Here is a 13,613-nt window from a genome sequence, read left to right as displayed (position 1 = left end):
CTGGAGACAAATTTGTTCACCCAGGCTTTTAGATTCAGGGGTTCTCAACCTTGGGTACCCAGACGTTGGTGGACTTCTACTCCCATAATCCCGAGCCATAATGGCCAAATGCCATTGTTGTTGGAGGTTATGGGAGTTTAACTGAGGGACCCAAGGTTAAGAACCCCTAATATCCAATGTTTGCAAAAGATTCCAAATTTAATTATTTTAATGCTTATATTATTTTCATTCTAAACTGCCCAGAGATGCAAGTTTTGGGCAGTATAGAAGTCTGATAGACAGACAGACAGACAGACAGATAGACAGACTTGAAACCCCTTTACTAACTGCTGGTCCGGGAAACTGCGCATGAAGAATGTAGCGGTCCTTGAAACTCTGCACGAAGAATTTAGCGGTCCTTGACTCCAAAAAGTTTGAGAAACACTGGTATAGAGTACAATTGTATAAGTCTCACAGTAGCTCAACCACTTAGATCAATGTCTGTATATATCCTAGGTATATATCCAGAAGTGTCATTAATGCACAGAGGCTGTGGTGGAACATAGCTGTCACACAAAAAATGCTTGGGAACTGAATTATACCTGCAGCTCAACTAGGTCCCAGAATTAGCACCTGTGCGGGTGGGGGAAGAACTTATTTTAATTCATGTAGTGAACTGCAAAATATGGTTTCTGAAACAGGCCCTGGGAGAACCCATGGCAAGCTGAGAATCCTTGGTTTCACGTACCAAACAAAACAGGTTTCTAGCTCTCATCATTTTAGAAAAGCAAAGAAAGTTTGGGTACTTTCTACTAAATAGTTAAAACATAGAGAAATTTGGACAGGACTGCCAAAGGTTTAGTCTGCATCTAAAGAGAAATACAATTTTGAACAAAGAAACAAGACAACAAATTGGGCAACCTTTTTCAAGCATACAGATTTGTCCAATGTGAGATTCTGACCACAGAATTTATGTTTTAGTCAAATAACTTGGAATTGTTAGAGGCAGAAATCTGCACAGGTGTGTGTGTGTGTGTGTGTGTGTGTGTGCATACACAAATGATGCCAATGGAATCCTTATCAAAAAATGAAGATCAGAACAGAGAATCTGGATTGAAATGGCTCTTTATAACCAATAATATAAATCACTTTGCAATAGTTCAGGATTGAATTCCCTGATGAGGATGAGGTACAAAGGCCACTGGGGAGAAACTGCGATCCTCACCAACTATCTGCCTTTTTGTGGATTCCGTTCATAGTTGCAGAGTCTCGGAGAAGCCCCAAAGATTGAAGGACAGTTGTTGCTCAAGAGACACACTTAACTGCAGTGCTTCTGAAGCAGATTGGACAGCAAAATCCCGTCTAACATCAAGCACAGTACAGAAGAAATGGATGCTTAAACCACAGAGACTGGGTCAAATGGCGTTCTTGAGAAGAGAGTCACAAATTAAGAGTAGTGATAGTAACGTCGCCATTTCTTTGCCTCCCACATGGTCCCTGCCACAGCTGCGCCCTTGTGTTGATCCCCTTTCCCCTCCGATTTGGTCAAGAATGTCTTTTTCCAGAACAGAACTTCCTTTTCCCCGTCCTTCTTGCTTAGCATATGGTATGCAACATTTTTCTGGCAGGGTCGCCGCAGTACCTGAGGTTGAAGTGAGAAAGAGTCAGAACAACAGACAGCAGAGCTGATTCCTTGACTTCTACTGAAGGACTTCTTTGCCCCCAGACTGGCCAAGTGGGACCTGGCATCCTTTAAAAGTCTAAGATCAGATGAATTCTGTTAGTGGGGATACAGAAGAATCTGGATACTCTGAAAGGAAGGACTGGAGGCAGAGCGAATGGAGGGACAAAGAAGCTGATTGGAAGTGACTTCCAAAAAGAGACCAAACTACACATTGCATTAATAACATGCTCGTGTTTTTTTTTTTTAATCTTCTCAATAGTAGCCCTGGAAGGGTGCAATCTGGATTAGGACTGTGGTGTGGCAAAATGTATTCCTTTGCCCCTATCACAGTCTGCAACTGGATTGGGTCCATTGCATGGGTGCCAGTGGTGGATTCCCTCTCAGCATGGAATTTCTGTTGAAAAGCAGTATATAAATATTCATTATATGGGGACTGTCCATTGCAGGAACAAAAGGTTAAAGGCCCCCTCACCATAATTCTGATCCAGATCAGGGCTCCCACAGCTGCTATTGACTAATAAAAATCAAGCATGTCAGGGCCAAGCATGTTAAGAAGGTTAACATATTGTTTGGCCCTGAGAGCATGATCCAGCTAGAGAGGGGCAGCTGTGTTGTTCTCTCTCTCTCTCTTTTTAAAATTAAAATAACAGGGCTGAGAAAAGCTTTGGATGGGCACTGTAAAGGAGCCATTGTCCACCAGAGAAGTGAGTGGGGGGGAGGGAAACAAAACAATATCTCACGCAATATCCAATAGAATGCCTTTGACACCTGAACAATCAAAAATTGCTCTCTTGGGGAGGAACTACTTGAACCAACACCTTTCTTCAACCCAATCCTGGTGTGATATTTAAGCCACAGGGACAGGAGTAAGCTGACCAGTTTTCATGTGGGCACATGAGGCTGTGGGCACACTCTAGCTGTATCACAGTAGCCGCTCAGCTTACAATGCACATCATTTGTTCACTTGGTTTTGTAGAGGACCCAAATGTCATGGTCAAACCCATTGCATTCCAGTGTGTGGAGTCTGGTTTTTCAGTTCCTGTTTGTGAAGGGTGTTTGTTTTGTTTCGGTGTGTGTGGGATGTGTGGGGTGTGTGTGTGTGTCTTAAAACATAGTTGCAGCACCCAAACTAGCCAATGCAGACCAGGAAAATAGTATTGAGTCTTTTTGTGCCAAATGTGCTTTTAAGAAGTAGCTTCCTCCTCACCCCCTTCTTAGACACTTCATCGCTTCTTGTTCACTCATGAGCCCCAACTGCAGTAAAATAAAGAAATGAGCCATTGCTCTGGCAAAGTGCAAATCTGCAAAGAGGAAACCAGTGATCAAAATCCTTAGAAACCAGGGTCTACAGATGAAGGGATAGTTCACGATGCTGCTGTCATGAATGATCAAGGCACAACTAATCAGCCCCTTTACAGACAAGGGCCATGAGGAAGCTACTAATTAAAGGGGCAGGTGCAGGGAGAAGTGGGAGTTCCCTTGCTGAAAGGAACTTATGTTTGAGTAGACATCATCTTGGCCATGGGGAAGGGCACTGCCAGATTTTATAATGGAGAACATAAAAGTACAATAAGTGCCATGTGAAACTACCATTTTAATTCTTCCAGCTTTTTAGGAAAAGCAATGCCACAGCAGTGCGCAAGAGTGTGGAAGCAGACTAAAGTAGACAGCAAATCAAGTCTCTGTGAGAAAATGGATGTGCTAAAGCCTCTACATGGGCCTCCAGGACAGAAAAACAGCTTAAAGGCCAAATGACACATTATGAGTATTTCCATGTCATTTTCCAGATGAGGATTTCTCCCAAGGAACACAGGAAGCTGCCATATACTGAGTCAGACCATTGGTCTATCTAGCTCAGTATTGTCTTCACAGACTGGCAGCAGCTTCTCCAAGGTTGCAGGCGGGAATCTCTCTCAGCCCTAACTTGGAGAAGCCAGGGAGGGAACTTGGAACTTAGATGCTCTTCCCAGAGTGGCTCCATCCCCTGAGGGGAATCTCTTACAGTGTACACACACATAGTCTCCCATTCAAATGTAAACCAGGGCAGACCCTGCTTAGCAAAGGGGACAATTCATGCTTGCTACCACAAGACCAGCTCTCCTCTCCTAGCTCTCCTCTCCTTAAGGAAGAGAACTCATGAGAGACTGGAATCTGGAGCTGCTGCTTCTTTCTCTGCCAGAGGATTGTCTTACCAAAACTATCCCCTCGCCACAAGAAGCTTGATTCTGGGAAGAAAAGCAGCTGGCCGGGAAAGGTTATGCAGTTCCCACCACTCAAGGTTCCAGCCTGCTGTGGGTACTTTCTAGGACTAGGGGTGAAGAGAGGTGTAATATAAAAAGTGAGCTCACAGCATTTCCCTCAGTCTGCCTGGCTTTGCAACTGAAATGACAGGTGCACATTCCAGAGAATCACATGCTGGCTCAGCCATCAGCTTGCCCCTCCCCTCTTCTCCAGGTAGGCTGTATTAGGAGAGTGTCATACATTAAACTTGCATCAACATTTTCTAGCCTCCCAAATACTGGTGCACTGGTATATCTCTAGGGGCCTTGGATGTCCTAATTTAGCCACTCTTCACAGAATGTACTTATTTGCTGGTCTGCACAGGACAAATGAAGTGTCTTGGACTGTATGTGGATGATGCTACCCATGAGAGCCAGCGTGGTGTAGTGGTTAGAGTGCTGGACTAGGACCGGGGAGACCCGAGTTCAAATCCCCATTCAGCCATGACACTTGCTGGGTGACTCTGGGCCAGTCACTTCTCTCTCAGCCTAACCTACTTCACAGGGTTGTTGTGAGGAGAAACTCAAGTATGTAGTACACCGCTCTGGGCTCCTTGGAGGAAGAGCGGGATATAAATGTAAAAATAAATAAATAAATAAATAAATGTGGGAGGAGGAGCAGTGCTGTTGCTGCTGCAGGCTGCTACTGCTTCTACTACCCCTACTACAACTATTTCTTTACCGCTCTTCAACCAAAGTTCTCAAAGCGGTTTACATAGAAAAATAATACATTAATAAGATGGTCCCCTGTCCCCAAAGGGCTCACAATCTAAAACATAAGGCAGATACCAGCAACAACCACTGGATGGATGCTGTGCTGGGGTTGGATAGGGCCAGTTGCTCTCCTGCTGCTAAATATAAGAGAATCACCACTTTAAGAGGTGCTCAGTTAGCAGGAATCTATGATACTGATGTGCAAAATCCCTTATCTTGTCCTGCTTCCCACCTCTTCTTTAATTTAGTGCTAAAGCACTGATGTGGGAGCACTGGCAGCTCCAGAGTAGGCAGATGATCCCCTTGTAAGCTTGATGTGTTAAATCTATGGCGCACCTACATTGTATACAATTTGATAGCTTGAAATGGTGCAGAAAAGGGGAACTTTAAAATTATTAGAGTGGAACAGCTTCCCTTTGAAGAAAGGTGTAAGAAGTTGGAGCTTTATCGTTTAGAAAAGACGTGGCTTAGGAGGATGAGAAAAGTTTAAAAAACTAGGAATGGCACTGAAAGGGTCTCCAGAAATCCTGGCAGCTTTTCTGCAGACTTCCCCATTTGCGATGGGGGAGAGACAGTGGAAGTGCTGGGTTCTGCAATCATTGCTTCAAAACAGCACCCTGGTTGCCTTTGAAGTCCACAGCAGCTCTGGAGCACGGCACTATCATTCTAAAGTGCTGAGCCTCGTGTGGGCCACTGTCAATAATCACAACAATAGCTAGTCAGAGCCATCCAGTAACACTGATTTGTAGCAGGTTCAGGGTCAACAAAAATAATTATCTTTCACACAATGCATACTTGGTGATAGAACGCATTGCCTTTGCACGTGGTGGGGACCCCTGGCTTTGACAAAGGGAGGAGGCAAATTCATGGTGGATAGCTGTACCAATAGCTATTTGCCACACAACAGCTAAAAGTGGAATGATCTTATTGAGAGCAGCATATTTCTGGATGCAGGTGATGGAGATCAACAACAGTGGAAGGCTCTCCCCATCACACCCTGCTTGTGAGCTTCCTAGGATAGTCTGGTAATACTGTACAGAATGCTGGACTGAATAAACATTGGGTCTGATGGCCCAAAGCCATTCTTATATTTTCTGCTAGGATGTGAAAAGGCACCATTCCTTCCTCTTCTCAGCTTGAGTTCTGAAGAGGAAGGAAACCGTGGAGCAGAGCATGCAGACAGGTGGCCACCTCCCTATGAAAGGTAGTGTGATTGGAGAGCTGTGGGTCCCCGGAGGGAAAGGCCTGTCCTCACCTTCCTTCCACTGAGGCTGTAGAGCAAACACTGGTGGCTCTTGAAGGCACAGTAATTAGGGTGCACAACTTTTGTTGAGTCACAGATCTGAAAGGAATGACAGGACAGACAGAAGTGAAAGGGATGAGAAGGTCACACAAACACCAAGGAAGGGGCAGCTATGCAGTTAATCCTTACCTGGCCTGGGAGATCACCTCCTTCGAAATGGGAATATTCTTTCCACAACCAGAGAGCTACATGGTCATCGTCACAGCCATGGGTGGCCAAGCGGCCACACACATCATCTGGCCACTGCTTGTCATTCGCTGCCATCCTATCATTACTTTCCTTCTTTGCAGGGACAACCTGATGATTTAAAAGGGAAAGTGGGGGTCTGACACCAGGGAGCTAAGCCACAAAGAAATCATTATTTGGTGACTTGGTGACCTAACCTTTACCTTACCATGGCGCCTACGGCCCGGTGCTGGGCCAGAATCTCAGAATTGATGTAGTTTGTGAATGTGCCACCTTCACAGTTCACACGTTTCAGGTTGGAGACCCCTTTGCACTGCTCGGTCTTCAGGGAGCAGAATGCACACTCAGAGCATAGGTCTGCATGGCGTCGACCAAGGCTGTCACACACCTAGGGAGTGTCAAAGGAATGAGAAGTAACAGAATACATCTCAGGTTTCGGGAACCATTTGTTTCCGACTATGCTGAGGCATCTGAAAGGCCTATTGAGGGGATGGACGGGCAGGCACTGAACTTGGATTGGATGCCAATCCTCATCGTCAAGGTGCCCCTCTTTCTTGGACTAGACCAAAAAATAAAGTCCACCTAATCTAACTGACCCTGTTGTCTCATTAGGAGATATTCTAGAAAGTGGCATGGGAACATGGGGTGAGGTGGGACCCAAGTTTGTCAAATTCTGCCTCAGGAGAACTCTGCTTCTGGGAGGCATCCAGCACTGAGACTTACCGTGTGCCCAAAGCCAAAGTTTTCTGCCTCCATTTTTCTCCAGGCCTTGCTAACAGCAGAGGAAATGCAAATACTTTGCAGCACAGCATAGCAGAGAACCACCAGAGCTTCGTCCTTCTCAAGAGCTAAGAGGCTAGTGAAACAAGAAAAGAAACAAAAACAGTGAGGGGCAAAGGGCAGGAGGGCCCTTTTAATCCCTTTTAATGCATTTTAATCATTTGAAAATTCACATTTCACAAAATTCACAAATGATAGAAAATGTGCATTTGTTGCTGAAAATTGTAGCTTTGCATCAAATTCTCCCCCCTCTTCTTATAACGAGCCAGGGAAATACAAAATAGGTGGGAAACCATTAAATATCTCGCTTTTCAACATTTTTATGCTCTAAATCACCATCTCTCTCTCTCTCTCTCTTTCAAGGCTGCTGAGGTTTGCTCACAAAACATCCCCTGTAACTCTGCCCTCACTTCACAGACAGGGTGAATGACTGGGGAGTTAGCCAGATAGGATGGCCTAGGATCTGAAAAGTGGATAGATGTCAGTGCTTTTAGATGTTATGCTCCTATAGGAAGAAACACTTCACCTTTACATAAGGTATTTTTTTAAAGCATTCACTTCATAGATTTGCCCTGCGGAAGGAAGCGAAGCAATTGTAAGGGTTACCTACACATTGATTTAGCAGCTACGGCATGCTACGTACTGCACAAAATACTGCAGCTGTGTGGTTCCTGCCCAGTAGACACCTTAAATTCTATAACAGACAACCTGGGAGTTGATGCATGAGAACTGGGGATGAGGTAGTACACAGTGAGGTGGCAGCAGCAAAGCTTAACAGAAGAAGCAGACTATACTTTCAGGGAAGCAGAAGAAAATGTAACAGCTCTCTACATTATTTGTCCTCAACACAGTTTTCATTTTCATTTGTAACCTTCGTTCATACAAGCATTATGGCATTTCCAAACACACACAGGTTATGTTGCAGAAAATTAGCTACTAGCAATGAATATGCAGTATGAGGTGATTTGACACCTACAGACCACTCTTGACAGTCATTGCTTATGGTTATAGCTGCTGGTGCCAGACACATACAGAAGGGACTTCCCTTCTAATGAATTCTGTAGTGAGTCAGATTGACTTGATTATTGCGAGCGAGTCAGATACTTGACCAAAGGGTGTTAAGATGTCTCAGTAAATGGGAATGGTTCCCTGAACAGGAAATTGACCGGCAGGGTGGGGTATCAGATTTCAGTTTCGTAAGACAACTTTTAATTTGAAATTTTAAAATCTATAATTCTGATCGTGCTTTTAGCTTGGATTTATAACTTCTTTAGCTTAATTTGGTTAATTTTATTAGTCTGATTTTACATTGTAACTATTTTATAAATGTTGCGAGCCGCCCCGAGCAGGAGTGTGCTGGAGGGGCAGGTATAAATATTTCAGGTACACAAATATTAGACTAGTGCTCTGCTGTTATGTGTGAATGAGAGTCAAGCTTGACAGGATATGGGAGCTGCCACTATGGAGTTAGACTCCTCTCCTGCCACTGGCACAAACCAAATACAAAATCGCAATCACACACACACACACACACTTTTTGAAGAAGAAGAAAGATCAGGAGTTTGTTATATAATTCTGATGTTGCGCCTAATTTGGTCCTGAGAAAGAGCAGTTTAGCGTTTGAATGGACACAGAGAGAAGCCTGGAGAACGGGTAAGAAGCCACAAGACTGCTGATAGGCCAACGTTGCCCCCATCTTAAAAAGGAGGGGTGGGGAGAAGGATCTGGGGACCAACTCAGAAGACAGGAATACAATTCAAAATGACCTCGATAGTTTCAGCCCAGTTTTCCATCCTACCAAAATGAAATTCAAGAGAAACAAATGCAAAGTTCTGCGCCTAAACAAACAAAATCAAATGCACAACTATAAGATGGGGGATGACTGACTTGGCAGTAGCACGTGTGAAAAAGGTCTTGCGCTTGCAGTCAGTCACAAGCTGAACGTGAGTCAGCAGTGTGATGCAGCTGCAACAAAAGCCAATATGATTTTAGGCTGGATCAATCGAACTATAGTTTCCAAGCCACAAGAAGTAATAGTCAGATTTCAACTGGAATTCTGTGTCCAATTCTGGGCACCCCACTTTGAGAATGACATAAACAAATTGGATTGAGTTCAGAGAAAGGCAATGAAGATGGTCAGGAATCTAGAAAAGAAGACTTAGGAGAAAAGGCTGAAGGAACAGGATATGTTTAGCCTGAAGTACAGAAGACCAAGCGGGGACATGATAGTACTCTTCAGATACCTGAAGAATTGTCCCATAGGGGACTTCCAGACAGTGGTTGACTCCATCATGAACACTGATAGTGATGAGGGATTTTGCATCCAGACAAGGCCCTCTGGATCCCACTTGTTCTTTAGACTATCCATGTGAAAAACCATTAAACACTCGTTTCTGTTTAAAACACTTTCCCCCTCTGACTTGAAAGTGCTAGGGGAACAGCTGGCACAGTTACCCAATGTGTAGATGGACCTTAGCACAACTTTCGGCAGAAGCGATGACATGTGGGAGGGCTGGCTCGAAAGGGCATACACCCTTTCCACACCTGAGGGCACCTTTCCACTTTGCCAACCAGCTTTTGGTTGTTGGGTAGGATTCTGCGGGGTGGTTTAAAAAGAAAAAAACTAAGGCCAGTTAAAAAATAAATAAGAATAAAAGTCTGCTCCCATTTATGTTTACTCAGATGCAGCCTCACTGCAGCTCACTGGACTTGCTCCCAAGAAGAGGGTAACAGGAGAATCCTGAGTTTGGGCATAGGGCTGGGCATTCATTAGGATCGCTAATCGGATGGTTTTTGTTTTTATATAACAGCCAGCAATTGCCCCTCCTCAGCCCTTCAATGTTGCAGAGAACAAGGAGCCACTTTAAACCATGCCCAAGGGGGGCATTAGAAACATTGTTTCCACCCTGACTGCTTTGATTCTGGAGATTTAAATGACAAAAGCCAAGTTTTAAAACTTTTAGAAGTACCTCTCTGACTGAAATCCAGAAAGAAACACGACCCTGCAAGAGTCTGTCATACACATACTTTTCATCCCATTCTGACAAGAAACAAACAAGCTTTGTATGATCTCCCATTATAGTCTACTGCTGAAGAATTGGGGAGAGGACAGAGTAGTAGTAGTAGTAGTAGTAGCAGCAGCAGCAGCAGCAGCAGCAGCAGCAGCAGCCTCCTTGCCATTTTTCTCAGGCTGCAACAGCTAACTGATCCTCCTCCTCCTCCACTATTGTTCACCTCCAAAGTCTTTCAATTTGGAACAAAAGAGATTAGTAGTATTTGTGCCATATCACTTATTCTCCCCCCGCCCCGCACCCGTAATTGAAAGGGCACAAGAGTGGTAATTTAGCATTAAAAAACTGGAAACATAAAAAAGGTGGAAACATAACGTATTTATATCTATGCAGAAGTAAGCCCCATTAAGTTCAATGGGACTTCCCTCTAGTAAAGTGTGCACAGCACTGCAGTCAAATCATTACAGGGAGGCTACTGGGCAAGAGGAAAGGTAAACAGTTTAGTGGGATTTCAGGAATTGATTTGCTAGGTTGGGGTTTCCCAACCTTTTTGTACACCTTCCAAGGGCGTAACTATAATCGGGCAAGGGGAGACAGTTGTCTGGGGGCCCACTGCCTTGGGGGGCCCCCCCGAGGCAGGTCACATGACTGACTCCCCCAGCCACGCACCCGCCCGGGCTTCCTTTCAGTTGTACTCATCCTCCGAAACTGATGTGAGTGTTAAGACCTGGAGCTACCAGAACAGCATGTCTTTCTCTAGTACCATTAAATTTATTTATTTATTTATTGTTAAATTTATACCCCGCCTTGCATCATCCACAATTTACAATGGCACATAGGGGTGTGTGTGTGTGTGTGTGTGTGTGTGCGCGCGCGTGTGTGTATAATTTTTACTATGCTTTTTGTTACCACTATTTAGCCTCATTTAAGATTTCTTTTCTTTATAAGCTGAGCTTCAGTGAGCGGGGGCAGGGGGCATTTTGAAATCTTGTCTCTGGGCCTACTCCAACCTTGCTACGCCCCTGACCCCTTCTGTCTAAAACCTTCAGTGCAGGTACCCCAAAGAGATTCTTAGTGTTTGTATACACACGTGTGTATATATATATATACACACAAACACACACACACACACACACACACACACATATTTAAATGTTAGTTATGAGACAGACTATTACAGTCACTAACTTATATCCAGATGAAGTAACTCATGAGTACTTCCACTGAGATAAACTTGTTCCACTAATGTCAATGGCACTACTTGTGATTAATTTAGTTTGGATGTAAGCCAGTAAGCGTGAAGCCTTCTGATTAGGAGGCAATAGAACTGAATCCTAATCACTAGTCTGGGAGGCTAGAGGGCTCTGAGTAACCCTTGCAAGCAGCCCCCAGAGGTTCGTGGTTGGGAATCACTGTATTAAATGATCAGCAACAATGCCCAGATAATCGGGAGGCACTTAAAAACCACATCCAAACATGCTTTCTCCCATTCCAGCCTCAGAGAGATGGGGAACGGGGGTGGGGGAGAGCTGTAGAAATCCGGTAAACTGGAAAGCTCAACAACTAAATTCAATTCAAAAATTAAAAAAAGATAGTGAGGTTGTGCACATGACTAAAAATGCTGGCAAAGGGGAGGGTGGCTGGGGAGGCAGGCAGGCTCCTACCTGCCTCTCACCACACAAGGGCCTCTGGTCCCAAACCTCTGCTGCTCACCTGGCACACAAGTGGCACTGCAGTGAGCAGCAGAGCCGGAGGAGGAAGTCCTCCGGCATCTCTCCAAACACTGTGCCAGGTGTGCGGGGCCTTGAGGGATTTCCCTGGAGAGGGGTGATCTTGCCACAGAGCTCTGTGTGGGCACGCTGCGTGACGGCGGTTCAAGGTGCACTCGCACCCTTAAGCCTAGCTAAAGGTCAGGGTAAAAAAGCCGGGGTTAGGCAGGGCGGAAGCGCCGGGTTCAGGAGCGATCCTGGTGCTCCACACGAGCAGACTAACGCCGGCTGGGCTGGCTGCCCTAGCCTGGGTTAGGCTGCTGATGAGAATAGCCTCCGTATCTGTGGGGACCAGGAGAGGTGAAGGAGAAGGTACAGACAACCAACTGGCAACCTTCTGCCCTCTAGTACCATGGAACCAAGGGCGTAGTGAGGGCTTGGGCAGCCCAGGTTCCTATGGGCAGCCCTCTCTGGGCAGTGACGGTGCTGCACTTCCTACCCTGGTGGCAGCAACGATGACAGCAGTGGCAGCCTCCCCCCACCAGTGGCAGCCCCTACCACCCGCACGCTGCGCTGCAGCCAGTTCCGATCCCAGAGGGCCGGGAATGAAAAGGGTGCATGCGCCCTGACGACACAGGGCGCCTGTGTGCCCTCACTCCCAGCCCCCTCAGGGTCAGAACCTGGAGCGCCTGGAAAGTGGCAGTGGGCGGCGGGAGTGCGGTGCCCCACACCGCTGGGGATGTGCAGCTCAGTGCACTGCAAGGAGAGAGCTTGAAGGAGCACAGCAGCAGGCAGTAAGAGCGCAGGGGAACGCCGCCGCTGGAGTGGTTGGCCAGCAGGGGAGGTGAGGTGGGGGGAGCCAGCGAGGTGGCCACGGAGACGGGGTGAGGCAGCTCCAAGGACAGGGCAGGGCATAGTGAGCCAGCGTAGTGTAGTGGTTAGAGTGCTGGACTAGGACCGGGGAGACCCAAGTTCAAATCCCCATTCAGCCATGAAACTAGCTGGGTGACTCTGGGCCTGTCACTTCTCTCTCAGCCTAACCTACTTCACAGGGTTGTTGTGAAAGTAGTACACTGCTCTGGGCTCCTTGGAGGAAGAGCAGGATATAAATGTAATAATAATAATAATAATAATAATAATAATAATATAATATAAGGGACAGTGAAGAAGATGCACTTCAAATGGTCAAGAACGCGAAACTATTCAACACCAATGAAACAAAACAGGCCTCCAAGAAAGAACAAGTCAAGAACCGAGCAGAAAAATGGAGAAATAAGCCCCTGCATGGTCAATATTTACACAATATAAGTGGAAAATCAGACATCACCAAGACCTGGCAATGGCTTAAGAATGGCAACTTGAAGAAAGAAACAGAGGGTTTAATACTGGCTGCACAAGAACAGGCACTAAGAACAAATGCAATAAGAGCAAAAGTCGAAAAATCCACAACAAACAGCAAGTGCCGCCTTTGTAAAGAAGCAGATGAAACAGTGGACCACCTGATCAGCTGTTGTAAGAAGATTGCACAGACAGACTACAAACAAAGGCATGACAAGGTAGCAGGGATGATACACTGGAACATCTGCAAAAAATACAAGCTACCTGTAGCCAAGAATTGGTGGGACCATAAAACTGAAAAAGTTGAAGAAAATGAAGATGTAAAAATATTATGGGACTTCCGACTACAAACAGACAAACATCTGCCACACAATACACCAGATATCACTGTAGCCGAGAAGAAAGAAAAACAAGTCAAAATAATCGACATAGCAATACCAGGGGATAGCAGAATAGAAGAAAAAGAAATAGAAAAAATCACCAAATACAAAGATCTACAAATTGAAATTGAAAGGCTGTGGCAGAAGAAGACTAAAATAATCCCAGTGGTAATTGGCGCCCTGGGTGCAGTTCCAAAAGACCTTGAAGAGCACCTCAACACCATAGGGGCCACAGAAATCACCATCAGCC

General features: G+C 45.5%; 1 protein-coding gene across 4 annotated transcripts in view; it reads right to left on the bottom strand.

Annotated features, from left to right (window-relative positions):
• Nucleotides 1-1,086: 1,086 nt before the first annotated feature.
• The window catches only part of ACRBP (acrosin binding protein), a 30,777-nt gene continuing 18,250 nt past the window's right edge, over nt 1,087-13,613 (bottom strand). For 3 of the 4 annotated variants that reach the window (XM_053299110.1, XM_053299109.1, XM_053299112.1), the window contains exons 6-10: nt 6,869-7,001; nt 6,354-6,533; nt 6,089-6,256; nt 5,912-5,998; nt 1,087-1,621 (exon numbers count right to left, since the gene is read on the bottom strand). In XM_053299110.1, coding sequence (XP_053155085.1) covers nt 1,427-1,621; nt 5,912-5,998; nt 6,089-6,256; nt 6,354-6,533; nt 6,869-7,001 — 763 coding nt within the window. In that variant the 3' untranslated portion in view covers nt 1,087-1,426. The remainder of the gene's footprint in view (nt 1,622-5,911; nt 5,999-6,088; nt 6,257-6,353; nt 6,534-6,868; nt 7,002-13,613) is intronic. The other variant, XM_053299111.1, reaches the window with a different exon arrangement.

This window comes from Hemicordylus capensis, chromosome 2 (assembly GCF_027244095.1).
Source record: "Hemicordylus capensis ecotype Gifberg chromosome 2, rHemCap1.1.pri, whole genome shotgun sequence".
Lineage (NCBI taxonomy): Eukaryota > Metazoa > Chordata > Lepidosauria > Squamata > Cordylidae > Hemicordylus > Hemicordylus capensis.
This window is presented reverse-complemented; position numbering and strand designations above follow the sequence as displayed.